Here is a 27,560-nt window from a genome sequence, read left to right as displayed (position 1 = left end):
TTACACCTCTCGTTATAAATAGTCACTCGGAGTGGCCAATCTTGCCCCCACGGGTTCAGCTCAGGCCGGCTCCGGATCCCTGGCAGGGATACTAGCAGAGCCTAGTCACTTCTACCCACTAACAGGGGGAGGACCCATAAGTAAAGACGTCAAGTATTATATGTTGGTACAGGTAGGTAGGCAGTGATATCACATTCGGACGAACCAGTTCCTATATCTCAGTCTATCGGTATAATTATAACAATTGCTCGAAACCTGCTGTCTATGATGCTTTAGCATCCGACTCGTTCCCCGAGTCATTGGCGCTCTCGTCCGTCACCCGCTTCCCCTTGACATTCTCCTCAACCTCGGGTACCAGACTCTCCAGGTATTCTCGGTCCCTAATGGTAATTAGTTAGCTTAACATCAACTACCCGAGGGTCAGATAGACAGATAGCCTTACCTTCCAACCAGGGTCACCGTGTTCCATTTTTTCCCCCAGCGCGGGTAGCTCCCGACTTTGACTCCCCGAGGCTCGACCTTGGCGGCCAGCTCGGTGAGGTATGGGGCAACTGCACTTTCCGCCATTGGGGTCAGGATGAGTATCCGATCGGTGCCCTTACACTCGGGATCTGCGAGACGCGGGACAATCCAGGGCTTCAGCCCATCAAGAAGTTTCTCGACTATCCACTAGTCAGCTACTCTCTCCCAATCCAAACTAATTTGGCATGTCCAACTCACAGATCCGGGGCACCCCCGGCAGAATGTGGACGTTACCATTGACCACAGCCACGGGAACCCACAGGTCGTCGTAGGGGAAGATGACCTGCTTGCTAAGATCCCGCGTCTCGTCCGTCGGCAGATAAACCATGCGCAGCTTGGCCTTGAGAGCCGGCGAGTCGCTATCCCAGTCGAACTCGGGTTGCGACGGGTGGGGCTTGGACAGCCTCTTCATCTTCTCAAAGGCTTCCTGGTGCAGCTTGAGAGGGAGGCTAAAACCATTGGCAATGGACTGGTAGGTGATATCGTCGTGGCTGAGCTTCGAGTGTCAGTAGCCGCAAAATATGAATGCAAGGAGCCGCAGCACGCTCACGTTGGCCCAATCCCACCGCTAGATTCCAGGTTAGTTTCGTTTAACAGACCTTATACTGGGAGACTCACCTCGTCACGACAAAGTCGTAGCGTTCGCTCATCCGGCGGGTGGCCTCGATGATCTCGCTCTCGTCATCTTGAACGACCTCGACTCTTTTTAGGTTCTTAAGTTCGTCAGCAAGAAACACGACTATACCCACCACATCTCTCGCTCTCAAGTCTTACGGGGCCTTACAATTCCGAGGGAGAAGCACCACTTTGCAAGGTACGCCGAGTTGGTCTACGTTGCGTCAATCGCCATCCAGAGGCATGGAACACGGAAACTAACGTCCACGGTCTAGTGCCCACGTCAATACTCGTGAACAAGAAGCGCTTCAGGGGTCCGGCTTGAAGCTAGTAACCAATCAGACCTACCTTGCCACCAAGAACCTCATCGCCAATGATCAAGCATGCCGCCGTGTTGATAGTGCGCGTGTTGCGCTCATCGGCGGTGACCATCCTGCCAATTGCGGCCCGTCGTAGGCCTGTCTGTGCGAGGGATGGGGAGAGATGCCGCGTGACTTGAGCCAGGCGCGAGAACATCAAGACAATCACTATTTCGTACAGATGGGCGCTGCACTGTAAAGCGCGGTTTCGGGATGAATTCGAGGACGCGACGACTGATGTTGATGGGGAGGAATGCGCGGCTGCTCCATGACGCCATTACAGCTTGAAAATACGGATATAATTAAATGGTCAGGTTCTAACCTATTGCAACTAAAAGGCTAAAGCATGTATTTTGTCAAGAGTGTTTCAGCTCCCCAGTGGGGGTTCCTCCGTTGCATCGCGGGGCATCAGGCCTTCCGACTCTAAGCTCTCCACACTGCCAAAGCTCCAGCCAGGACCGCAGCATCTGAGTACCTAGGTATCAAAGGCTGTATAGCAGTCTATTTACTCCCATTATGGTTTGATTGTCATGCACCCTGGAATAGCCCCCAAGCGCTAACCTACGCTCACCTTCTAGGCGTCCGAATCGAGGCTCTACACCTTCTCCCCCGAGACCAAGGAGCACCTCCGCAAATTCCGCCTCACCACGTCCCGAGCAAAGGAACCCCAGGCAGTCATATGTACGTCCCTCGTACGTCTCTTGCATACCAAGGACTCCAAGTCCCGTCACATCCCTAGTCGCCGTCAAGAGAACTAGCGATCGCTGACGCTTCCGCGAATCCCAGACATGATCGACAAGGCCACGCATGAGATCCGCCAAGACGAAGACAAGGTCGTGTACAAGTCCCTCGACGAGGTCGCCGAGGACCTCCCCGACCACTCGCCGCGCTTTGTGCTGCTGAGCTACCCTTTGACGCTGGTACGACCCTACTATACCCCCCTCCCCCTGGGGGGCCGCAGAACAAGGGAACGGGAGGGGCTGCTGACGATTTCTTTGTGCGCGTGTGTGTAGCCCGACGGACGATTGTCGGTGCCGTACGTGCTACTGTACTACCTCCCGATTACGTGCAACCCCGAAATGCGGATGCTGTACGCAAGCGCTAAGGAGCTGATGCGGAATACGAGCGAGGTCGGGAGGGTCATTGACATCGAGTCGGCGGACGACCTGGAGGAGATTCCGAAGAAGCTGGAGGGCTAGCGAACAGGTAAGGTGCCGTATTCTCTGATTTCGAACAGGAAGCCTAATGGTGATGCATATTTTAGTATTCGTAGTTGATGATCAGCTACTCTGGCTCTATCCTAATACATTGGAACGGCAAGGGAACGAAGACAAAGATTTGAACTCTGAAGCTTCCCGAGCAGGGGTCCTTGGGCCCTGCTCCTCTATCTTCTACCCTAATCCTTCACGGCGTAGGTCGGCTTTATCTATATGTGATACCACCTCTAAGGCCTGAGAGTCGTCGTAGAGCCAGTTAGGCCATCTGTACATCTTTCACATACCGGACCCTTGTCCAGGCCACTAGGCATGTGGTAGTCGACCTCGGCCATGTGGCTCCTCAATCCAAGCACTTCATCCAGAATACAACCATAGTATATGTTCTGGCTTCATACCAATTTCCGTGTAAGAGAATCCATGAGCAGGGACAGATGTGTCCAGGCCCACGGGGAACGTTCTCCGCCCATGTGCCTTTCCGTTGCGACTGTAGTCGGCGATCATCCATGATCGGTATTCAGAATGCGCCCCTGGAAGATATGGTGCCTATTCCAATGCCCAAGTTACCTTGAGGATCAAAGTACGGAAAAACGGCTTCACTATTCCCTCTCTCGGATAGTGAGCCTTTATGGGTCCGCTCCAGAAGCAGCGTGTGCACAAGCCTGAGCTTGGGCTTAATCAACAGGACCGGTCGGAGGGGGTTGCCTTGCAGGAAGTCTATTCTGGCAAAATATCTTTGCTATCGAGACCCAGCTGCTCTGCCAGGCCCCTGACGACCTGCCTGAACGCCACGCACGCCGGGCTATCGGGGAAGGAATCAAAGTAGCTCTCGCCGTAGTCGCACGCCATGCCTATCCTAGGGTCGAGTGGGACGGCTCCGAGGAAGGGGATCCCCATCTCGTCGGCCAGGGCCTTTCCTCCACCGGTGCTCGCCCGGAAGATTTCGCTCGCCCCCTGGCACTTGGGGCAGACGAACCCGCTCATGTTCTCAGCCAGACCCAGGACCCTGATGCCGGCCTTGCGGCAGAAGTCAATCTCCTTGCGCACGTCGAGCAGGGAGACCTCCTGGGGGGTGGTGACGACGACGGCGCCGTCGATACCGCTCTCCTTGAGGAAGGAGTTGACGCTAAGATGCTCGTCGCTAGTGCCGGGGGGCGTGTCGACGAGGAGGAAGTCGAGGTCGCCCCACTCGACGTCCTTGAGGAACTGCTTGATAAGGCCGTTCTTCTTGGGCCCACGCCAGATGACGGCGTCGTCGCGGTTGGGCAGCATGAACTGGACGCTCATGACACCGAGGTTGTCGAGGACCCAGACGGGGGACCAGCCGGAGCCGCTGATGTGGATGGTCTCGCTCTCGACGCCCATCATCTTGGGGATGCTGGGCCCGCAAATGTCCGTGTCCATGATGCCGACGGCGTTGTCCGGGTTGGTGGCGAAGGCGTGGGCCAGCAGGGTGGTGAAGGTGCTCTTGCCGACGCCGCCCTTGCCGCTGAGAACGAGGATCTTGTGCCTGACCCCCTCAAGGCGGGCTGAGATGAGAGGGATGTCCGGGTCCGGGCCTTTGGGAGCGGCCGCACAGATTGCCTGGTTCGGGCATCCGGCGCACGAGTCGGCCTTGCCAGCCTGCTGCGACTCGGGGCCTGGGCAGTGTTCCGGTTCCGGAGCGACGAGCTGGGGCTTCTGTTTGAGCGGGTTGGCGAGGACGTCCTCCACAGGCTCGGGCTCCTCAAGTGAGGGTGCCATGGTGTATGAAGGCTGTGAAATACGGGGACGGATAGAGGTGAGTTGAGTGAGTGAGTGTGTTGGTTGTGAGAGGTTGAGGTTGGTGGTGGCGATTCTGGTGATATGGAGTCGCGAGCTTAATAATGTCGAAGGTCGGGGAAAAGTTGACCTGCGCTACGAATACCACCACCATAACCCCCTCCAATGACATTTCTTTTCGGGATTACTGGCCTATCAGAGACAGTCAACCTTCTTTCTTCCATTCAATTATTAAGGTACAACTCCATCTTTTCCTGCCTACCAGGTATGGAGGTAGGAGTTCGCCGTATACGTATACGGAGTGCGGACAACTTTACTGGAGCCCCCGCATGACAGTATTGTTAAAACCTACCCGGTGCCAATGTAATGCACCTTAGGTTTAAACATGCCTCCATAACTCTAATTGATTCGGAAATTAGAGGCTATAAAAAATAAGCATACAATATGGTAGAGACCTTGCTCGGCCAACTCGAAATAGAAGGAGATTGATAAGACTGCTGGAATCGTCGGCGCTTGCGTGCTGATGTCTTGGTGGGGGCGGGGTGTCGTATGCTTCGGATACTGACCAAATTTCGCCCATATCTAGGCGACCGACATTGCTTTCTCCAAAGGTATATATAGCCTCAGCCAGCTCCTCTACACCCGACGTAAACATCATCCAAACGAGTGCTCTCAAACATTGCCCAAAGTCATCAGCTATCATGGCAACCCCACCTCAGCCCAAGACAATCGTGGTATCCTCCAAGAACCCAACCAAGATCAAGGCGGCTCACCAAGGCTTCATGCGCATGCTGCCCGCCGACTATGAGGTCCGCAGTGTCAGCGTCCCCTCTGAAGTCCCCGACCAGCCCTTCACATCCGAGGAAACTCTACGTGGCGCCATGAACCGCGTGCGCAACGCCCGTGCCGCCGACCCCGACGCTGATTTCTGGGTGGGCATAGAAGGAGGCGTCCATGTCGACCCCAGCGACGGCGGTGCGATTCAGTCCTTCGCATGGGTGTTTATCACGGACAAGGGAGGCCGCACCGGCAAGGCTCGTACCTCGACCTACTATTTGGCCGAGGAGACGGCCGCTCTGCTGCGCCAAGGCATGGAGCTGGGCCATGCCGACGACCAGGTGTTTGGCAAGTCGAACTCGAAGCACCACAGCGGCTCTGTCGGCATCCTGACTGACGACGTCATTGACCGGAGAAGCTACTATGAAGAAGCCGTCATCCTCGCGCTTATTCCGTTCAAAAACTCAGCCTTGACATTCAATTAGGCCTTCGGTCTCTGCCTCCACTCTAATGCTAACTCCGATCACTTCCCCCGAGACTGTTCCAGGGTGCCCTCTACTGCCGTCAGTGATCCGATATTGTCTCACGCTGCGAATCGTGCCTCAAAATATAAACCTGTGTTTGTATAGACGTATGCGAACCTTGTACGTAGCAAATCAAGCTACTCCGTACCTCAAGGCATATAATATAATATTAATAGAAGCTGACGAGAAACAAGAACAAGGGTCCCCACGGATGGTCGCTGTGTGGATATCCACCCACCCCTCGGCCTCTCCTGCGAACTGGGAAGGCGGTGGGAGAAAGGGTGGTGGTACATGTTTGCATGTCTCGCGTTTATTTGCGAGCACGTGTGTGCAGCTTGCAGAACAAAGGAAGACTTTCAAACTGGGCAAGAAAAAAGATATCTATCGAATAAGCTTTTGGTCCCTTACATGCTAAATGACTTGTCGTGGGAATAGACTTAATAGACTTCGGCGTTGTTAGTGTGGCTTGCCACTGTCCGTTTCTGCCAGATCACCCCACCTAAATTTTTCTCGAACGATGCAGACGAACGAGGGGCACTGGGTCTTGGAGTGAACAAGAACACTTCACTACAGACAAAATGACGGCGCCTATCGACTCCCCCGACGCCATCTCGGCGGCTACGACCATCGCCAGCCTCAGAAAGAGCCTGTGCTCCGAGTCGACACCTCTTCCTCTCCGATTTCGTGCCCTCTTCTCCCTCAAGCACCTTGCGCAAACATCGGAGGACCCCACCTCGGCCGTCGCGGCCGTCGAAGCCATCGCCGCTGGCTTTGCATCCCCCTCTGCGCTTCTCAAGCACGAGCTTGCATACTGCCTGGGACAGACAAAGCAGGATGCGGCTGTCAAGCCCCTGCGAGATGTCCTGTCGGACTTGAACGAGGACCCCATGTGCAGGCACGAGGCCGCCGAGGCCCTCGGTGCGCTAGGCTACGCCAGCAGCCTCGACCTACTAAGGGAGTTCCGCGACCGTGCCGGCGAAGAAGTGGTCGTCAAGGAGACGTGTGAGATTGCCATTGACCGAATCGAGTGGGAGAATTCAAAGGAGCGACAAGCAGAGAAGTTGCGACAAAGGTGAGGATTTGCGCTCTGTTGAGCTGTCTAGGAAGAATCTCTGTATGCTGATCTTGTCCAGCGATTTTGCCTCTATTGACCCTGCGCCTCCTATGCCCGAGTCGGGCAAGACGGTCGAGGAGTTGGGAAAGACCCTGATGGATACAGACCAGCCGCTCTTCATGCGCTACCGTGCCATGTTTGCCCTCCGCGATCTCGCCTCCCCTCCCGACCTCCCCACGGCCGTCCCCGCGATCCACGCCCTGGCCGCTGGATTCAAGGACAGCTCAGCCCTCTTCCGTCACGAAATCGCCTTTGTATTCGGTCAACTGTCCCACCCGGCATCCATCCCCTCCCTCACAGAGGCCCTCAGCGATGTGAACGAGGCGAGTATGGTGAGGCACGAAGCCGCGGAGGCGCTTGGAAGTCTCGGCGAGGAGGAAGGTGTCGAGGATACGCTGAAGAAGTTCCTCCATGACAAGGAGCGCGTGGTTCGCGAGAGCGTCATCGTGGCGCTCGACATGGCTGAGTACGAGAAGGGCACGGACGCAGAGTATGCACTGATTCCGGAAGTTGGTGGCGCTTCGGCGTAGAGAGAGTGCGACACTTGATATCCACCGTTATGTAATGAGATACAACTTGGACGGACACATTTAGTTGTCCTGCTGCCACCTGCTCGTTTGTCAGTGATGATCAGAGTAAATCACTCTTGTTGTTGTTAGAACTTACAAGTTGCCGCAGTCACACATGTAGATGATGGTGGAACCTTCATCGGCACCACGCAGCTGCACGTTGGTGAATTTGACCTCGGTGCGCCCGCACTTGGGGCATGTCTCCTCTACGGTGCTCTCGGTCTGGATATTGTGTCGCTGGAAGCTCTTGACGTTGGACTGCAGCTTCTGCCTGAGAGCAGAGGGAAAGTCGGAGGGCTTGCTGTTGGTGAGGACAGTTTTCGAACCGGTATCTAAGGCGCAATGCTCGGTTAGCCAAGTAAGAGAGTTGGAGGTTGAGGTGGCAGTCGTACCTTGGTTTTCAGCACCGCAGGCCTCGCAACTCAGGACATTTTTCTCGCTGCCCTTTGTGGACGGAAGGAGATTTCCGCAGTCTGTGCAGAAGACCAAAGAACCAATTGCGGCCATGTTGTTGGTGATTTTCAGGGTCTAATTTCAATCGCAGGGGAGAATGGGATGGGTATGAATTTTTGGCGACCAAAAACTCGGCATGCAATTGAACCAGGCCTTGTTGATGATAAGATAAGCGATCGCCAACTGGGCCAACTGGGCCAGACTTGAGCCAACTGGCAAACCGCATGCGACCAATCCAGTTGGCCCGTGCGCGCCGTGCACGGTCTCCACTCCCCAATGTTAACGCAAGGCTGCCGCATCGAACTTCAAGCTTCGACTTGAACTAACGACATCGCAACGCCACTGGGCATGGCATTACCGACCCTCGACTAGCCTGCCCAAGCCCAAACCTTCTCCCGCTGTTGTCACAATCACCCCCAACCCATCGGCAATTCGTCCCTGTTTGAGCATCGGCCTTTGTTCCCATCTCGCCGTCCTCCATCCGGATTCGGGAGAGCGCTCGGTTCCCGACCTCGACCATGCAGCACCACGATCCATCACACAGGTGAAAAACAACCATGGCCAACATGCTGCCGTCCGGTGCAAATGGCATGCCTAATGGGGTGCATGCCCATGGCGCACACGGAACCCGCCCTGATACATCTCGCCCTCTTTCGTTCCGAGACTCTCTTCCCTACTCTCCGCAAACTACGACCCTTCCGTTCATACCAGGTTTGCCCTCGCCCTTTCCCATCGATGGTTTGTTAGGTACAATTCTGATCCAGCTTAGACCTAATCCCGAACCCCGTCTTGGGATCTGGCTCGCCCGCGCCCAGTACCTTGGACATCCTCCCCGTGAACGAACTCGACAACCTCAATAGGGACGCTGCTAGCCAAGGACGTCTTTCGAAGTATGGAAAGCAAGCGATTGAGGGCGTTCTTCACGAACTGAAACCCCCGCAGAGGACGCAATAGTAAGAGGACTCACGGCATAACCGTCGCTTCTGCTGACATCTTGAAGCAAGTTTAGCGCGGTCCCCAAGAGGGCTTCATTGGCGCCGCAAGGCAAGAGCCTGCTAGATGACCTCTCTCCATGCGCTAAAGCCGTTTTTGAGCGGGTCGGCGGTTACTTCAGAGACTCGAAATCGAATGCTACGAGCCCCAAGGCCAACGGCCCGTCAAAGGCGCATTTTGCGCCGAACAAACCCTCGTCGGCCGTGCCGTTCAACGTGTCCCGCGCGAATCACAGCCAAAATAACGCCCAGGCGTACACCGCGAACTCGGTTAGGATAGATGTCGCCATACCTGCCAAAAGGGCGCTTGTTGAATCGGAATACCTCGACACTCAGCATTTAATGCCCTCGGAGCCTGCGGTAGACGGCACGGCTGGTCAACAGCTGGCACCACTGCTGGCACCTGCGCAGCCGAATTCAGCTGCACCTGAGCAGCTACTAGGGGATAAAAAGCCTGCATTTCGAATTGAGATTCCTTCTGCCAAGATCAACCGCGACGAATACCAGGAGGTTGCCGAGACGCTGGAGGAACCTCACAACCTGTCACGTAAGAAGGAGCGACAAGATATCGACAGCAGCCTCGCAGGAGAAAGTCTTGATCAGCGCCAGCGGGCTGAGGCCGCACTCAATGAGCTACGCCGCCGAACCGACACGATCAATCGGGCAATACGTGCTGTCTTTGAGATGGAGCCTGGCTTCGACCATCTCATCACTCTGAACTCAGAACATGAACCCGCCCTGACTGGGGACGAACAAAAGAAGATGTACACGGCTATCCAAAAGGTCATCACGCTTGGCCGCTTCAACTACGTCCCGGTCGATGCGCTCAGTCAGGTCCTGAAGCTCAGCGAAGCAGGTTTGAAGGATGCCATCTCACTTGATGTTCAGATCGACAAGGAGTGGGACGAAACGGCGGTGGCATCCTGGGTCCAGCAGTTATCGGGCATCGACACCGCTCTCAAGGCTGCCCGGACCAGCTTACGAATTCTTACGGGTGGCCGCGAGGATCGCCAACTGTACTCTGAGAGCATCATCGACCACAGCGTCAAGGTGTTCCAGAAAGTCACAGACGAGATCATCATCCCCGTCGTGGAGTTTAGAAATTCGGGCGCTTCTGGAAATGTCTTCAAAATGCTTGTCAAGTTCAAAAAGGACATTTCTTCCATCTTCATTAGCTTCCAGAAATTACTCGTCATCCTGGCTGAGCTAGTCGCTAAAGTTCAGCTCACAGATCTTGCTCTCAACACTCTGGAGTTTGTTACATCGAATCTCGTCTTTGTTGAGAACGCTCATTATGAGAAGGATTCAGTCGTTGGGCTTCAGAAGTTCGATGGAATACGATCGGCGGCCATGGATACCCTTTGCCAGATCTTCCTCATCAAACCTGAGCAAAGACAGGGAATCATCAGCGAAATTCTCTCCTCACTGTCGAAGCTGCCGGTTAGCAAGCAGAGCTCCAGGCAGTTCAAGTTGTCCGAGGGGGGGAGCATCCAACCAGTCTCGGCTCTGGTAATGCGCCTTGTCCAAGCGAGCGCGGCCAGCCCCGACAAGAGCAGCGAGAGCCGCCGTGCCAATCTTCTCAGAAACATCAATGGGTCTGATGAAGATGATGGTCTTGAAGAATCCCAGCCTCGGACGAAACCGACGAGTTCTTCGTCCATCCACACGGAGAACCAGGCCGCTGACCAGCCAGGAGTTGCTATTCAAGATGTCAACGCGCTTTCGCAACCGCTCAGTGATGATGCTCAACGAAATGCATCACTGGTTATCAGTTTCCTGGTGCATCGCGCGGCGGGGTCCAGCAAATCCGGAGACACGCCCTACCGAAACCTGCTGGATCTTTTCGTGGATGACTTCACTGTTTGCTTGGATTCCCCTGACTGGCCTGCTGCTGAGCTTCTCTTGCGTTGTCTGATGTCTTCCATGGTTGTCCTTTTCGAAGGCGAGAGAACAGCTGCCCCCGTGAAGAACATGGCTTTGGAAGTGCTGGGAAATCTGAGCGCGGCAATTTCTCGCCTTCGGTCGCATGTCAAGAAGTTGGCAAGCTCCTCGGAGAGTGTTGACAACGGTGAGCTTTCCAACTTCCTCTCAGATCTTGCAACCCAGACACTTGAGAAGCAGAGCCGGGCAGAGCAGATTCTTGCTTGGACAGGGCCGTATCGCGTCGTTCTGGAGTCGCTTCAAACCCGAGCTGGGCAAGACGCTCACCTAGCTGGTGCTTCCTCGTTTTTCCTCACTAGCTGGGCCCAACGCCTTCATGCTTGTTTTGCCAACTTGCCAGACGATGATGAGTACATGGACCGCGAACTTGGTAAACTGGCCTATCGTCTGCGGATGATGATTGATGATCGGAAGTGGCTCGCGAGTCAGTTCGAGTTCAACACAGTGTCGACGACCCAGACTAAGCTCTCATACTCGACCATACTGCTAGGATCACCTCTTTGCGAAGCCTTTGAGGGGATGCTGAGTATTCTGCTTCGTTCAATGAGCAGCGACCAGGCAACAGTCCGCAGCAAGAGTCTCAAGAGCGTCAACCAGGTTCTGGAGACTGATCCCTCCATTCTGGATGGGAATTCTTCAGTCGTGGGACGGATTCTTGAGTGTGCCACTGATACGTCAACCCAAGTCCGCGAGTCGGCTTTGAGTCTTATTGGTAACTGTATCCAGATGAGACCAGCTCTGGAGCCGTCCCTCACTTCTCACATCATGGAGCGAGTCTATGATGCTGGCGTGACAGTCCGGCGGCGAGCCATGAGACTGGCCCGTGACATCTATTTGCGGAACAAAGACAAGACATTACGATGTGAAATCGCGGTGGGGTTGCTTCGACGCGTCATATCGGACGTGGATGAAGGTGTTCGCGATGCTGCCCGGCAAATGGTCGAGGAAATCTGGTTTGTCCCATTCTACAACATGGATGACACGGTCGCATTCCAGACCTCGCTCGCTGAGCACACGACACTTATCATCCGGACTGCTAAGGCACCGGTTCTAGAGAACACGCTCGACAAGGTCTTCCAATCGATCCTCAGGACGGAAAACAAACTCGCCGCGGGCCCGTTCTCAGTCTGCTCCAAGATCGTGTCAAACATGTTTGGGTTCATCAACAACCAATCCTCGGACGACCCCAATGTGCCGTCTGGTCGAGATGCTCTTCACGTGCTTACAATATTTGCAAAGGCGGAGCCCAAGCTCTTCACGTTTGAGCAACTTCGCCTCCTTAAGCCTCTCCTGGCGAGCGCAGATGTTACAAACGCGGATGAGCTGCTTTCCTACAGGTCCATGGTGATAATCTTGGCAGCAGTCCTCCCACAGCTCTCGACTGTTCACTCAGAATTCGTGAATGAGCTAAAGTCATTGCTGACGCCAAAGCTGGCCAAGTTAAAAAACCGTCAGGAACTCAACGAGACCAGTGCCTGCCTTCGGGTCATTCTCGACTTGCTGGGGACTTATGCGCCCGCGGTATCACTGGCACGTTCTTCTCTTGTAGGAATTCACAAGCTCGGTCAGCTGCCCACCTCGAATCCTCCACCCAAGAAGGGCTCTGGCGTTCGAGTACTGGGTTTTCAGGATGGGAGGAAATTTAGGGCATATGCAGCACTGCTTGCAACGACTGCGCAGCACTTCGACTTAGAACCCCACCTAGATGCTCTGAAGGCGGTCTTTAAAAACTTCAAAGGTGATTCGGTGGCGCGGCTAATGGTGGACGAGCTCGCCCCCTTTTCATCATCGGATCAGACCCGAGAAGTACGCAGCGCAGCCATTGACGGAATAGCCACTGTTTGCCAGACATGGCCGAGAAACTACACCATCCCTAAGGTCTGGGCTCTGTTCCAACAAGTATTTCAAGAACGAGATGAGTTGCTGGAACAGATTGTTCTTTTGTCGTTCAAAGAGTTTCTCTTCACTGAGGAGCGGCGGTCCGAGGCCGCCTCCGCCTCTAAAGCGGATGGGGCAGAGAAAAAGTCGCTTACTGTGATGGGCGGTACGACCTACGACGATGTCGCGAGTGCGACCACACAACGATTCTTGAAAGACATCACTAGGATTTGCCTCGCCAGCCAGGATCAATATGCACTGACGGCCCTGGAGGTTCTCGGGAGCATCAACCGGCAGGGTCTGACCCACCCGAAAGAGACCGGCGTCACACTGATAACACTGGAGACGTCTGCCAATAAGAAGATTGCCGAACTGGCCTTCAGAGAGCATAAGGCTCTTCACGAGAAGCACGAATCCACAATGGAGCGGGAGTACACCAAGGCAGTGCAGTCAGCTTACGAGTATCAGCGGGATATTGTCAAGGATACCCGTGGAGCTAGGCTTGAACCTCCCCAGCCCAAGCTTCACAACATGATTGACGTGCTCAAGATTAGTAAGATGAAGAATCGACAGCGGTTCTTTGAGAAATTGTGCTCTTTGATCGACTTCGATCCGGTCAAAGTGGATGCCACCCCTGATATGCCACCACAGCTTGACTTTACACGCTTCGTTGTGGAGAATATGGCCTTCTTTGAGTACCAAACCATTGGCGAGCTGCAGACAGCTGTGCGCAAACTGGAGCAGATTGTGAGCGGAGCTGGAGCGGCAGCTGCCCAGGCCATCGACTCTGAGATTTTCAACGTAAGGATGGATATCAATCTTGATGCGCAGCTCCAGCAGCAGCTCAACGGGGAGGATCACGGACAAGCCCCTGAGATACCGATCCAGGTGGAAACCGGGCGGCTTCGTCAGCTAGCAACGGCCTCTATCATTATCCTTCTCATATGGGAAACCCGAACGTACCTTCGACGACTTTACGGTATGGGAAGTAGTCGCCATGACAGCAAGGCGAAAGCATTGGCCAAGGACTTGAATCGGACTCCGACCAAGACCCAAGGCATTCACTGGGACAAGTACTGGGACGACGTGTCTTCGCTGCCCAACGGTCTGCAGTCGCAGGAGTACATGATCCAAAAGTGCAAGGCGCTTGTGGAGTTGATGAGCGTGGACAGCGAGGTCAAGGTAGCCGATGATGATGACGACATGGATGTGGACGCGCCTGCAACGCCCAGTGACGGTGAGGACGAGGACGGAGACAACAGAGGCCGCAAAAGAAAGAACAACTCTACGCCAGGAGGGCGTAAGAAACGTCCTCGCTCAAGCTCGCAGCCTCGCAAGCGGGGGCGGTCTCGAAGGAATCCCGTGGAGGAGGGGCTCGCGGATCACGAGTCAGAGGTGGAGTGGTTTTAAGAGTTACTTTCATGATTGGGATGAAACAGAGGGTGGTTATCATGGGCGCTTGGGCCGCGACGACCCCCTGAGACGAGTCGCTTATTGAGGAGTTCACGTGGTCAGGCGCTTCGGAGACGGAAGACAAACCCGGGCATTTACATCTAGAAAGGCGTTTTTTGGGGGGTGGGAATTTTGCGCATACATTTCGAGATACCTCGACTTTGCTTTTTCGGTCGAATACATCTCTACCAAGAGGGACATAGCTAGAGACTACGGTACTACCTGCTACATAAAAAAGCTCAAGACTGCCAAGGAACGATGTGGTACCCCTACAGATGGATGTGTGCATGGCTAGTGAGTGAGTTCGGCATCAGTGAAAGACAGTGAAAGATAAAAGGGAGAATACTGTCGCCCATTGGAGAGTTCAGGAGATGTAGTCAAGATATATCGCTGGGGGCCTTGCATTGGTGGATGGCCGGCCTCCAGGTAACTTATCTGGACATTTGGTAATTTATGACAGAAGTGTATACGTAGCATGGATTGCGTTACGTTTCATCAAATATATTCATAATATTCACATACATAAGTTAAACATGAGTCTTCGCATAACGCTCACATCACTCCGTCTTCTTCCCCTTGGACCCTAATCCTAGACCTTCAAGCTGTACACTCCCTCTCCTCAAGAAAGACATGGGGCTTCCCATGCGAACACTCGCACCTCCCATAAACCCTCCGCCTCCGTCACCACCTAGCACTCCAGGGGGCAGCCCCAGCGTGGGGATACTGGCCTCCGGCACGGGGTCTAGCACAGACATCTGGCCGAGTGTGGAAGGAGTGCTAGGAACGGCCTGACTCTTCTCCAATGTCTCCTTGTAGAACTCCTCGAGCACGGCCGCGTTGCTACAGAAAGCCTCGACCTCGTCCTTGATGGGTTCTGGCTCGGGAGGCATCGGCTGCAGGTTGATGTTGTTGTTGGTAACCGGTTTGAGAGCGGGCGACTGGTGGTAGAAGGCTGGCTTGACCATGGGAGAGGCGATCGAGACAGGCTCAGGGAGGTTGAAGGCGCTGTGGGCACCGGCCGACATGATGCTTCGTCCGCCTATATGAGGCTGTTCGGGCCCTGCGGTCTGAACGCGGAGCTGGTCGCACACATTGGAGGCGCGGTTGTTGGATAGACGATTCGCCAGCAGCAGGATGTCGCCAGTGTCCGTGATCTGGGCGAGCAAAACGCCGGATCGGTGGATGTACTGGGTACACTTGTAATCCGGCTTACCCCAGGAGTACCTCACATCCACATTGCTGGGGAAGTTAGAGGCGGCTTCAAAGTCGAGGACAAAGTCAAATTTCTTCAGAATGGCCGTCTGATAGAAGTGCCTCCCTGGGAGCGTCTGAGGCCCCAAGGAGTTCGGATCATAGTATGATTCGGGGTTCTGGTCTGGCGGAGGTGTCGCGAGCTTGAGGTGGAAAGGCTTGCGGAATGGGTTTGTGTCGGTTATAGCGGCAGCCTCCTTGATAGGCACCTCGACCAGGCGGAGACCGTACTGACTCGCTTCCCTTGCCCAAGCCTCAACCGCATCCTCAATGAGCTTTGCGGTGGTATTCACCCAGTCTATGCGGATGTGGTAGCAGTTGTCCGGGTTGTGAAGGCGATCGTAGTGCAGGTTAATATGCTCGGGACGATATGATCTCTTCCTGTGGTCCACGTCGTATTTGATGACCTTGCTGAGATCAACCTGTGGGAGCTTGCCCCGAGACTGCGGAAGAGGTAGCGTAGGCGTGGTGGACGATGATGCTGGCGACTTCTCAGCACTAAACGACGTCGGCCGGTTGCCTAACCGCGGAGAGTCTTTGTTCGGGTTGTCGGGTAATGGCGTCGCGGGAACCGATGTATCACGCCGTCGGCTGTTGAACCACCCAGGCTGGGGCTTGGCAAATTCGCTTGACAGTTGATAGAAGTAGTTGCCATCGCGGAACTGATGTCGTTTCTCCACGTGTACGAAGAGACCCTTGTGCTTGTCGCTCTTGGATTCTGCCCCCTCTTTATCCTTGCCTTTACTGTCCTCGATAACCATCAAGGCGTTGCCGAGAGCTTCAGCTTCTTCCCGGCTGTCTAGACCTTCAAAATTTTCCAGCAGCCACGTCGTCATGTCAGATCCAATAAACGAGTTGTAATAAAGGCGGAGATGCCATCTACGATTGCGAAGTGGCACTCCACCAGCCTCGACAGGCTGTTGCATGGCATCAGCAAGAGCGGCCAGATTCAGGTTCGACTTGTGGAACCGCTCCTTGCTCGAAACAAGCTGTCCCTTGCGCGGGGCTCCTTCTTCCAAGAAAGGAAGACTTTCCAGCTCAGCGGTCACCACGACGGAAGGGTCTTCCGTTTTATATACGACATCAAGGGGACACGGGTCAAGACGTTTGCGACTCCCAACCGCATGGAACCGGCGTTCCCCGGGAGGTATGTAGCGGTGTTTTTGCCACAGCTGGGCGAGACGTTTGATGCCCTCGATACGAATCTCCTCGGGGTTGTCGCCGGTCTGCGGCTTCGTGTTTGAATGGTGTTTGGAGAGGCTCGGAATAAGCACAAATCTCGCTCTCCAAAACCGCGTACTCTCCATCATCTCATCGCCATGACCGGCGAGGAACGAGTCGATCGTATTCCAGTTCCGCTCGGGATTGGGAGTCAGGATGTCGATATACCGAGTTCGATAACATTCATCAAGGAGCGTGCGGATAGCAGGCTTATATGTGGGTGAGAAGTCTTGGGATGCCGCAGATATCTGAGGCGGCTTCCTGACGTAAATATTGATCTCGACCTGGGTCCCGTTGACGCAGGATAGCTCATGAATGTTGTTCCCGACAGACATGAAGACGCTCGTGCCGTCTTCCAAAGGTTGGTCCCGCGAGAAAATGTCTGCGAGTTTGATTACCTTTTGCCCAAACGCCTTCGCGACTGCTGGGCCAATGACGAGTTGAAACCCCTGCGAGAAGCGGAGGCCTATGAGCTCTTTCATGAACTCCTGGCGTGTCCTGGGTTCATCCGTCATCTCGTCATCGGGGTTTTGGTCGACGTTGTATGGGTGCCTCTGATATTCAGCATCAAACTGGGACTTGGACGGGAAGTACTCGGTAGTCAAGGGCACGGCTGCCGGGCAACAGAGGGCTTTCCATTTCTGAACCTTCATCTCGGTGGTCTCGGGGAAGACGTGCTGCCAACGGCTATACAGAACTGTATCGTCAATCCGGTGCTGTTCCGGGTTCGAGGGATTCAAAAGGGTTAGCCAAGGCGTGACGGACGTTGTGGGTGATAGATTTGATGGTAGCTGGGGTAGTATTCCCGCCCGCAATTTATTCGTGTACACCTTCTGAGCGTCTTCTGCCCGTAGTGCGTGCGAATGTCGGACATCGCGGTCGTCCACCTGCTTGTCCCGACGGGAGGTCATCATTGGGGCTGGCCTGGCCACCGATCTACGGTGGCCGTCGGCTGTATCTGGACGGATTGAACCCCCCTTTGTGATGGGAATGCTGGGGGTCGCCGCCAACTCTTCCAGGATGGGTCTGACCGAGTCCGTATTGATTGTGCGGGCTGACACGGAGGATGATCGACTTGTGATTGTCTGCGGCGAGCCAGGTCTCAAGACCGAACGGGACAGTGGCATGATGGGCATATTCTTGTCCCCAGACGATCTATCAGAAGCACTGACACTCTCTGCTTTGACTTCAGCAGCGGCAGCCTTGGGTGCCGCGATACCAAAGCCACGTTGACCAAGGCTGATTTGTCTGAGGAACTTCGGTGCTTTTGCCGGGGGTGTCATTTTCGAAGACCCCCCCGAGGAACCCTGGAGTTTTACTGGCGGCGGAGGTACGTTCGCCTTTTCCAGTTCGGGCATGTTCATGGAGAGCTTCCTCACAGACCTTGCAAGACTCTTAGTCTTGGCGTCTGGAAGGGATGTTCCAAACAGTTTCGAGTCTTCTGCGATTTGGCGCTTTGCGTCGTCATCCAAATCATGGGCGTGTCTGGAAGAATGGTGGATACGCTTCTGCCGTGGAAGCCGGGCTCTCGTATCATCATATTCTTTGAGCTGCTTCCACAATGACTTTTCCCCTGGTCTGACCAGTTTGTCGGGGTTGAACCTTTGGAACCCGTAAACGTGGTCGAACAGGGCGTCCGGGATACGTCGGTTGGGAATATAGACGACATCATCGAGGCTGCCGCTGCGACGCAATTTGGGCGACGTCGATTCCAAAGCTTCAGATGGAAAGTTTGGGTCAGCTTGTAGGGGCAGGGTTTCGATCTCGTTGGTCTCGAGGACGCTCCTCATTTGCAAGTCGTACATACGGCATCTCATGATGAACTCGTCCTCGTTGTCCTTCTCTACCCTGTTTGATACGGAAAGGGCAATGCCTGCGTAAGACAAGGCCTCGTCCGAGGCGCCTGTCCAGAAGGAGACATGCAGCCACTGTGGAAGGGCATAGCACCACTCTTCATTTGCCTTCATGGCGGATAGAGCGTCCACGTGTCGTACCAGGCTGGACGATTTGGATGGAGAGAAAGATTCTGAGAGTGACTGGTAGCTTCCAACGAGAGGTGTCTGAAGGGCCGGCGTGCTCTCGCGACTCTGGTAAGATCTTGACATGCTCGTGTGGCGATTCTGTGCCTTGTCGTCCGAGTATTGGGGATTCCGGTATTTGAATAGGGGCACCGAGTGTAATGGCATCCTCGGTAGGCAGATTAGGTCAATGCCAATGCCGTTACCCACAAGCGCCTCGGTCGTTCTTCTGAGGGTCTCGTAGTCGACCTCGAAGACGCCTGGTCCAGGGCTGATGACTATGATGGAGATTCCAGTCCGAGTCAGGTCCCGGTCGACGTAATCGTGCGCAAATTGGGATGAGGCTAGATGAATTGCCTCCAAGACATTTCCATACATGGACAGGGTCGACTCAGCCTTGACGCGATTTGAGGGAATATCCTTTGGAACTTCCCCCTCCGTGTGATGTTCAAAGCACGTGTTGACCTTCTGGTGATGGAGGCTGAAATCTCTCCGAAAGGAGTTGAACTCCTTTTTGAGCTGGTAAAGGATCGTTGTCCACTCGCCGCTGGCCATGTCACTAACAACTACGCGATAGAAGTCCTTATAAGGCCGCTTGCTCCCTGAAGGCTGGATGCCTGTGTAGAAATCGTCCTGCAAGGCGTCGGTTGCGAGATCTGTCGCCAGACCCGTATCGTATTCCACGCGGGCAAATAATACGATACTAACGAGGTGTTTCACCTTGAGCGACGCCCATCTCTTAAACAAGGCGGGGAGAAAGCCGTTGACGACTTTATTGAACATGATCTCTCCCGAGCTTTCGGAGTCAAAGTCCCACATTTCCTTGGCCATCTGGATGAAGAGAACATATCTGGCTGACTCGCTGCGGAAGATGGGCCGTGTGTCTCGCGTGAAGAATCCAGAGCGCACGCGACGGCCCTTGACGAAGACGGCCGTCACCTGAGCCTTGATGGTGCCCATGAATAGGATAGACTGTCCCTTGTAGATGGTTCGCTGCGTGAGCTCGCCCACTGTGAGCCTCCACAGATCGGCCCGTGACAGATATTGGTCCTTGAATATGAGCTCAACATGTGTCGCCTCAATTGCTGGATTGTCTTTGGCTATCTGATAATAGGTAGTCAGTTGCGGGCCGCAAGATTAGACGGGATGGAAGCTTACAGGAGCGAGAATGACCTGGGACCCCTTCTTCATGCCAAAGGCATCCGCAATGTGTTTCGAGACACTGACATCGACATCCGGTTGACGGCTTTTCATATCCTTGGACATATCCTTGGCGACGAAGACATAGCGATTGGCGGTATAGTCGTCATCAGATGGGGTGGAAGCATTGTCTTTGCGACCTCCGTTGTGGTCCGCGGCGGACTTGCTCAAGCTCCCATAGCCTACAAATCCCTTTCCAGAGTCTCCCTTCAGGGCGGTAATGCCCATCAAGGAGCCTGGCCTGACATCCGGGCCCAGGCGATCGAAGTTGAGCAGGACTTCGTCCTTTAGATAACCGTCGTTGACGGTGATGGTGCAGTAGCGTTCGCGGGGTTGAGTGTGGGTATCCTTGATGGTCGAATGGGTTGATTCGCTGCGAGGCGACGTATAGGTATCTGCGGAGGAGGAGCGGTCGAGGCTGGAGGTGCTGTTTTCATGGTGTCGCAGGCGGGACCATCGTGGCCCTCTGCGCGGAGCCGAAGGCGTCGCAGCGGCATTGCGCGCCATGAGGCCGGGGCGTCGCTTATCGCGGCGGAGGAGAGGCTTGGGGTGGGATTCGGGTCATGGCTCTCGATGCCAGCGCCAGGCTCGTCTGCTGGCGTCGTCAATGGTGAATAGCAACAAGGTAGATGGGGATGTGTAACAGAGATGGAGGTCATGATGGGATGTCGTACAGAGGAGGTACGTACCCCTGTCGGCAGAATCGAGCTGCAGGAACGCGCAGCGCTGTCACCGCCTACCGCCTTTGGCTTCTGAGCTCTGCCATCCACACTGCTCGGTCATGATGGAATCCTCTATCCGTCCACCACACCGCACTCATCCATTACGCATAGAGTGCAATATGAGTATGGGCACTCGTTAGGAAGCTTATGTATTGAGGAGCTTATGGAAGTTTCTCTTAGGAGTAACATAGGCCGCCTCGACAGAAGAAACATGTCCCCAACCTCATTGCTTCATGAACAGCTGGACAATGGGGCCGATGTCGCAGGGCTGGTCCAACTCGGGCCAGAGTCGCTATACGAGAATCCAAGCTCAAAACGCCGATAAATGTCCCGGGCTCCAATTCCCTGGGGATAAGAATGCCTCTGGCCCGCTGGCTGTTACCAATACGGTGCCATGCATTGACGGAGGGCCTCTGAGGAGACATGGGGGAGTTTGATCTGGCCTGGACATCACTTGCTACGTTCACTACGCAACTCGGCGTTTGTTCATCCGGCTGAACGACCATGTGCCCCGAGTTAGATTGGCTGATGCGTCCCCTTGCCTCTTGATTGAAGTCGAGTCTGGGTATCCTGGACATTCGACGTCATCCGAAGTATCCCGCGTCAAGTCATGTCGGTTAATATCAATCAGGACCCTGATCTTCACTCCGAACCGCCACCGGCCCGGGTAGGCATGGCTCGACTTGGCCTTGTCCTAGTTATATTAATATAATAGCCGTCGTGCCGCACTCCGTAATTGGGACTGTGACCGGGGAGTACTCGGAGGAGCTGGACTCTTGCGTCAAGACTCTCGAGGGCTCTTCCACAACGGGAATGGGGTAATACATAGTAGATTGTAGCTTCCCATACGGAATACGGAGGCCATTGGGCATCAAAGTCTTCCGTCGGTGGTGTTGCGGTGATACCCCATAATATAGATGCTTCGCCTTGGTCCGAAGTACGCATGCGCCCTCGTTGAAGATGTCCCGCTTCTGACATCACCCAGAGTTCCAGAGTTCCAAGAGTCCAGACCAATATCCGTCGTCGGGTTCGACCCCACGGCGGAAGCCTCGAGCATGAGAGCAGCATTTGCATCATCATCACACGCATGTCTCTGGGCTGCAGCACCCCCAAATCATTCACCGCATTTTCGACGGCGCTGCACCGAGTGCATGCTGCAGTCAAAAGCGGGACCCGGCCCTCCACTTGGAGGCCGGCGGTGGCTCATGGTGCATGCCCTGGGGCTAAACTTGACGAGATGGGTGGGAGAGAGGGGGAAAGGTGTGGTGGCACTGGAGTTGCGCTGGTGGAAATTGAGCGCCTTTCATCACCACTGAGCAACAACGCCAAACCAGGATGACGAATGAGCTCCAAACGTTGCATGTGAATGGCGGCCGCTGGAGGGCTTCGTTTGGAATACGGAGTGGTATCTGTACACGTAGTACTTCCATGAGGCCGAAGATCCTGGACGGGAGCGTGGATCCATGCTGCCATGACATTGTCCTGCTACTACGTATGGAAGAAGCATCGCGGACGACGGCTATCACGGGAGTAGGCGATCCATAATGGATTCCAGGGAGAAACGGCGATAACTAAAGAATACTCCGTAATACATACTGGAATGGCAGTCTGGGAGGGCACTCGGTTGGCCTGCTGTCGCAAGTGTCTTATACGCAATTGGAGGGCTAACATGCCCGTTGCTGGGGCGTCTTGTCCATAGTGGGAACCTTGGAGATGGAGCTTTTGGGCTGCTGGCGCTGGTGCGAGTGCTCATCTCATGTCTGCGCTGCCCCGCCGCCACGACGTCGACGACCCAGTGCTCTGGATTGACATTTGACACACGCCAGTGGTCTAGTAATCCACTGGCTGCCCGCGCGGTGTCGCGCAGGGCCCAGCTGGCTCCAACGGGTCGAATGGGACGAGCGAGTCGAACGGATGAAGACTTGGAGTCGATAGCTAATGTACGTCTCCATCTCCAGTGTGCGCGCCACCAGCTGGCCTGCTGGAGTCTCGTCCGCCCGCACAGCCATCTCGTCCAATCCTGAGCGAGCAATTCCACCCGACATCCTTGCTCAAAGCCTCAAGTTGCTCCAACAAGAGTCCCAGTTGCTTTGATTGTTGTCAAGAGCTCGGGCCCACTTGCCTCCAGGGCCTCAGTGCCACAGTGCCCACTCCATCTTCACCTCCCTTTGGACCCTCGGACGTTCTTACATCACAGCCATTGCGGGACGCATCTTGGCCGCCCTTGTTGTCCAAGACTGTCTGCTCTCGCACATACGTCGCTGGTGTTTCTTGATCTCTTCCTTCAACGTTTAATACGTGCCGCGCGGGGCTAGTGGCTTTCAGTGACTCACTGCCACTAACACTAGCATCTCGTGCCTTCCTGCCTTTCAGGTTGCTCCTGCTTCATCTGAGCCGTTGCTGAGAAAGACCGACAGAGACCGCCTTTCTGACTTCGGGTTGGCGCCACTTACTCGCGCGACCTCCTCCTCGCCCTTTCCTGAGCCATTTCATGCCGCTCCTCATCCCACGCGCTGTCACTCTTCGCCTTTTCTCATCAGTCGGTCCAACTTTGGTCCAGCTTTGAGATCACTGGCTTCGTTTTGCGGTCTGGGAGGAGCCTGGTCCATCTCCCCAGCACGACCCCATCGAGCAAGCGCCCGCCCCAGCTCGAGATCCACAAACAAGAGACACAGCCAACGCGTACCACATCCTACCACCTCCACCACGGCCCGCCTCACGTCACCTGGACTCGTCGCGGCTGTATCACTCCCTGGCGCTTTGGCGACACGTTACTATGTTTGCGCCTCCGCATCAATTGACCTTGCTGTGGAAGATGGCTGCTCGCGTGGCCATCGCTTGACCGCTGTTTCCAATCTCATCTTGCCGGCGCCTCCGAGATCAGCCGCCGGCGATTGTCACGGCTCTAAACCAACGACAAGGCGGACGAATATCATCGACGAGCATAGTCACTCCGCCATACCACCATGATAGGCCGGCTGCTCCATCTGGGCACGGGTGGTACCGCCTCCACTCCCTCTCAACCCCAGGCCACCATCTCTCGCCCCGTCTCGTCACTCGAGTCGGTCCAGGAGGATATACACACACGCAACCTACTGTTTCCAGATCCCCAGGCATTGTTCCAGAACCGGAATGACCAAGTGTTCCCGCTCTCTGCCGCCCCCCTCACCCCTTCTGCCTCTGGAACATCGACCGCCTTCGACTCAAACGACGATGTGGACCTCGATATACGGGACGTCCGTGTTCTCATTATGCAGGATACTCTTGGGCATTCAAACGCCTCCCTTCTATTCGACAGCCAGCCTTCTCCTGCTTCTTCAACAACGCTGGAGCGCTCCCACGCAAATGGCCAAGACTCTCGGAGAACCCCGGCCCAGTCTCGCAAAGGCAGCATTACCCAGCTCCCAAGGCCGTTCGCGACGCAGGCAGAAAGCCCCCAGACTCGTCAGGGCGCATTTGACCGTCGAGGCTCCCTCCATGCCCGAACACAGAGTTCCGTGGAGACGGAGACTCAGAGGGCTTCACGGGAGTATCGTGACGAGCTTGCTACATTCTCGAGTTGCATTTTTGGCAACTCGGAGCTCATGGCTTACAAGGGAACATCGACCAAGGTCCATGTCGTGCCTGTCGAGTCTCGCGTAACTGATCATCCTGCGTCTATCATCAGCGATGGACGCAGCTCGATAGGCCGATCAAGCACCCGCACCAGCAAGCTCTCCCAGTCCTTCACATCTCGCACAGTTTCTCCGACAACTTTTGCCTCAAATAATTCAGGCCACCGTATCGTCGAGAAAAAGAAGGTTCTCATCACACGTTTATTCCCTGTCAGCCTTACAAATGAAGACTTGAACTCAGCCTCGACGCCCCAAAACCGATTCTCCGATGACAATGCTGGCTACCCTTTCCCAACGACTGCGGAGGAGGTTGGGGCGAAGAACGCGACCGCTCCCAGGCAACGACGCACCCCCATGTATGCGGTTGTGTTGGTTGTTCAGCTTCCGTCCTCGAGGGTTTCTACATTGGCTACACCGAAATCAGCATTCCGCGAGTCGGGGTCGTACACGGAGCCGGATGTATTTTCCTCCTCTTGCAGCTCTGCTCGGCCCATGTGGTTCAACATGACGGGATCCGGTGTGCACGGCGAAATGACCGACTCGTCCTTCTCTGTTGACGTGGAGGATAGGATCGACTCGCTGACACAACACTGGGACATCGTTATAAGAACATTGACCCACCTGCAATCGATCACTGCGACGACTATAAGGACTTTACTCAAGCAGGCCGATGTCGCATCACCAGATCCGTATGCGACACCAGTCCCTCCAAGTGTTGCGCCTCCTCGGAACCAAGCGGCGCCCGACCGGCGAAGCATGGACTTACCGCGACCGAAGCCACCAAAGAGCACGGTGAAGCTTGTGTCACTTTCGCCAAACTGCCTGGCGCTCGATATGAATATTGCAGCAGAGGTAAATGTTGCGCGAAGACGGATAGTAACCGGCCTGAAAGCGGCGAGGGTTGTTACTGGTCAAGGTCGATGGGGTATCTGGCGGGACGAAGCGATATGGACGTGGAAGTGGACGCAGTCCATTGGCCAAGGACCATTCCTTTATAACCTGTTCACTGGGTTTCTAGGAACTCACACCGACTGGTTGCAGGCCCTCAGCCCCCCGTCTATTCGGCGGCGTTACTTGAGCAATCGGCAAACCCGCGAAAGCGAGGACTTGTCTCTACCAGCCCGCACCATTATTGTCGCGGACGACAAGATGGCTGCTCGCAGGTTATTATTTCTGCTCTCGGCGTTTTTGCCCGCGAACCAACAGGTGCCTACTAACCGCGCGCACCGACCGAGTACTTCTACCTCTATCAGTGGGTTCGCGCATTCGCCGCCAACCTACGTTGTGCCCGTTTTACGGGAGGAGTCTTTGCGCCGGAAGATTAATCGACGCACCGGCAACCGGCGTACCTCACATTCAAGAAACACGAGCCAAGGCGCGAGAGCATCCGCGGTGCCCCCCCAGCTGGCCCACCTTAGCATGGAACGGAATCATGAACGCCGCGTTTCAGATGCAGGGTCTATTCGACCTGCTAGCATTGCCATGCCTGGAAACGACCTATTGAGTAGGAAAAGCAGTGCCGCTACAACGGCCACTATTTTGCCCGAGACAACTACACCCCATTTTTCCTCACTGCAACGGGGCGACAGCAATAGGAGACCACGCCCGGAAAGCAGTGGAAGTTTGGCAACGGATGATCTGAAGCGCTCTTTGAAACGAGGCGAGAGTAGTAGTCACGTCAGCACCGCCAGCACAGATTCCAGAAGTCAGAGTTCCAGATGGGGGAGTGTCATCAGCGGCCTGTGGAGTCCGCGACGGCGCGAGTCTACAAGCATGAGCTCCCCTGGGCACTCGAGCGACACGAGATCCCCCGCCAAGGCTGCGGCAATGAAGAGGGACAGGCTGTCGGAAATGGTCCGGGAAGCATCAGTCATGGTCCAAACGAGCACAGGCATGGATGCTCGGGTTGAGACCACCGAGGCACGAGATGTCACCACGCCCAGAGACCACACTGGGAGGCCAAGGCCGTCGTTCAGTCAAACCGACCGTACACCTGACCCCACCGGGGCCTTTGAATCGCCCGTCAAAACATCTATTAATGAAGACGATGGCGTCATTGATGTCGACTTCCCGTTCCCGGACTACATCACCTCCTTTGAGTCTGCCATCAGCTCGCCGTCTAGTAGTGGCTGTCTATCGACGCCTGGTCTTGCGGTAGGGTTAGACTCGTTTGAGAATTCAGTGAGGATGTCGGCCGACGGAGACCAGCCTCTGAATGCTGCCGGGTGGCTGACTCGCTTCCACCCTGATTTCGCTCTGCAGGCTATTCCACCCCAAGATGATCTAGTGGATCAGGTCAAAGCTACACTCCGATCTGAGCCTACTCCCGGCTCCTCTGTTCATATCTCAGGGGAGGGGCGTCTCCAACAATGGGTTGATGTCGGACGTGTCATCATTGCCGATACGACGACCAACACAGTCCGCCGCATTGTCCATCGACGCTTGGTAAAGCCGAGGCAGCCTGTTGAGAGACCCGGTGGTGCTGGAGGCCAGTCAACGACCGTCCCCCACACGCCATCTATTCTTCCATACGAAACCCAACTCGAGGAAGAATTTATCGAAGAGACCGTGTCCAAGCCCGATAACCTGTTGGTAGAGGCGATGGAGAAGGTGATAGGATTCCAGCCCGACGACAGCAAAGACAGCCCTTTGTCCCGAAGCATGTCACGAGTTGGTAGCGACAGTGGCAACCCTCTATCGGAAACGCTGCCGGAGACTAGTCACCTCCCAACCACCTCTCTGGACGTGCCTCGAATGAGGTGCAAGACTATCATACTGTCCGCGCTTGAAGACCTCATCCGGGACGTCAGTGATCGGCGCGAGAAGCGCATTAACAAACTCGGCGGCGAGGTGGGAGGTCGCTATCAAGAATCCCTCCTACAAGAGGCTATCCGAGAGTGGATTTCCAATCTCGACACGGGAGTTGAAGCCGCTTGATCTCAGATCGTTTCGGCCATTTTCCCCCGCACATTGCCCATCCTCCCCCCAACACCCCCTTGATGCCCCTCTACTCTTTATAATTACCCTGTTTTTGTTTTGGTTGTGAGGATGTGTTCGTTTTTTTTTCTGTCAGCAGGCCCTGACCGATACCCCTTCATACGTAACAGGTTAATCTCGGAAACGATACCTCATCTTGCTTTTGTCTTTCACCATTTAACCCTGACTTCTAAGCCCATGGCGATTATTAGATTGGAACTAGGGACTATTTTCATTTCTAGACTGGGAGGGATCTAGGAACTCATCTGATGGCGCTGAGGACATCATGCAGACCCGCTTGGTTTCTCGACCATTTGAGCCTGTGAGTTTACGAAAGCATACGCAGGGCGAATATGGCTTTGCTTTGAAGCATCGGTAACCGGAGGA

At 55.0% G+C, this 27,560-nt stretch overlaps 9 protein-coding genes across 9 annotated transcripts; 5 read left to right on the top strand and 4 right to left on the bottom strand.

Moving 5' to 3' along the window:
• Nucleotides 1-262: 262 nt before the first annotated feature.
• On the bottom strand, nucleotides 263-1,569 carry ACO1O0_002995 (flavin adenine dinucleotide pyrophosphatase; the record flags this gene model as incomplete). Its single annotated transcript, XM_083192455.1, has 5 exons — nucleotides 263-380; nucleotides 443-662; nucleotides 721-1,013; nucleotides 1,141-1,235; nucleotides 1,486-1,569. The coding sequence occupies 5 exons, from the start codon at nucleotides 1,567-1,569 to the stop codon at nucleotides 263-265; spliced, it is 810 nt and encodes a 269-aa protein (XP_083051512.1).
• A 443-nt stretch (nucleotides 1,570-2,012) lies between these two features.
• On the top strand, nucleotides 2,013-2,695 carry ACO1O0_002994 (glia maturation factor; the record flags this gene model as incomplete). The annotated part of the gene is made up of 4 exons (XM_083192454.1): nucleotides 2,013-2,015; nucleotides 2,075-2,177; nucleotides 2,283-2,416; nucleotides 2,510-2,695. The coding sequence occupies 4 exons, from the start codon at nucleotides 2,013-2,015 to the stop codon at nucleotides 2,693-2,695; spliced, it is 426 nt and encodes a 141-aa protein (XP_083051511.1).
• A 732-nt stretch (nucleotides 2,696-3,427) lies between these two features.
• Nucleotides 3,428-4,453, bottom strand: NBP35 (Fe-S cluster-binding ATPase; the record flags this gene model as incomplete). The annotated part of the gene is made up of 1 exon (XM_083192453.1): nucleotides 3,428-4,453. The coding sequence occupies one exon, from the start codon at nucleotides 4,451-4,453 to the stop codon at nucleotides 3,428-3,430; it is 1,026 nt and encodes a 341-aa protein (XP_083051510.1).
• Nucleotides 4,454-5,172: 719 nt separating this feature from the next.
• On the top strand, nucleotides 5,173-5,733 carry ACO1O0_002992 (uncharacterized protein; the record flags this gene model as incomplete). The annotated part of the gene is made up of 1 exon (XM_083192452.1): nucleotides 5,173-5,733. One exon carries the CDS (start codon nucleotides 5,173-5,175, stop codon nucleotides 5,731-5,733), a length of 561 nt encoding a protein of 186 aa, XP_083051509.1.
• Nucleotides 5,734-6,350: 617 nt separating this feature from the next.
• On the top strand, nucleotides 6,351-7,416 carry LIA1 (deoxyhypusine monooxygenase; the record flags this gene model as incomplete). The annotated part of the gene is made up of 2 exons (XM_083192451.1): nucleotides 6,351-6,844; nucleotides 6,906-7,416. The coding sequence occupies 2 exons, from the start codon at nucleotides 6,351-6,353 to the stop codon at nucleotides 7,414-7,416; spliced, it is 1,005 nt and encodes a 334-aa protein (XP_083051508.1).
• Nucleotides 7,417-7,548: 132 nt separating this feature from the next.
• RPA12 (DNA-directed RNA polymerase I core subunit RPA12) lies at nucleotides 7,549-7,962 on the bottom strand (the record flags this gene model as incomplete). The annotated part of the gene is made up of 2 exons (XM_083192450.1): nucleotides 7,549-7,787; nucleotides 7,848-7,962. The coding sequence occupies 2 exons, from the start codon at nucleotides 7,960-7,962 to the stop codon at nucleotides 7,549-7,551; spliced, it is 354 nt and encodes a 117-aa protein (XP_083051507.1).
• Nucleotides 7,963-8,465: 503 nt separating this feature from the next.
• Nucleotides 8,466-14,129, top strand: SCC2 (cohesin-loading factor complex subunit SCC2 domain-containing protein; the record flags this gene model as incomplete). The annotated part of the gene is made up of 3 exons (XM_083192449.1): nucleotides 8,466-8,619; nucleotides 8,678-8,861; nucleotides 8,909-14,129. 3 exons carry the CDS (start codon nucleotides 8,466-8,468, stop codon nucleotides 14,127-14,129), a joined length of 5,559 nt encoding a protein of 1,852 aa, XP_083051506.1.
• Nucleotides 14,130-14,728: 599 nt separating this feature from the next.
• On the bottom strand, nucleotides 14,729-20,368 carry IML1 (GTPase-activating protein IML1; the record flags this gene model as incomplete). Its single annotated transcript, XM_083192448.1, has 2 exons — nucleotides 14,729-19,765; nucleotides 19,820-20,368. The coding sequence occupies 2 exons, from the start codon at nucleotides 20,366-20,368 to the stop codon at nucleotides 14,729-14,731; spliced, it is 5,586 nt and encodes a 1,861-aa protein (XP_083051505.1).
• Nucleotides 20,369-23,549: 3,181 nt separating this feature from the next.
• ACO1O0_002987 (folliculin-interacting protein N-terminus-domain-containing protein) lies at nucleotides 23,550-27,134 on the top strand (the record flags this gene model as incomplete). The annotated part of the gene is made up of 2 exons (XM_083192447.1): nucleotides 23,550-23,648; nucleotides 23,697-27,134. 2 exons carry the CDS (start codon nucleotides 23,550-23,552, stop codon nucleotides 27,132-27,134), a joined length of 3,537 nt encoding a protein of 1,178 aa, XP_083051504.1.
• Between the last annotated feature and the right edge of the window lie 426 nt (nucleotides 27,135-27,560).

The sequence above is a fragment of the Amphichorda felina genome (genome assembly GCF_050947745.1).
Source record: "Amphichorda felina strain 45539 chromosome Unknown scaffold_3, whole genome shotgun sequence".
NCBI lineage: Eukaryota > Fungi > Ascomycota > Sordariomycetes > Hypocreales > Bionectriaceae > Amphichorda > Amphichorda felina.
Note: the sequence above shows the minus strand (reverse complement) of the source record. Positions and strands in the feature narration are given on the sequence as shown.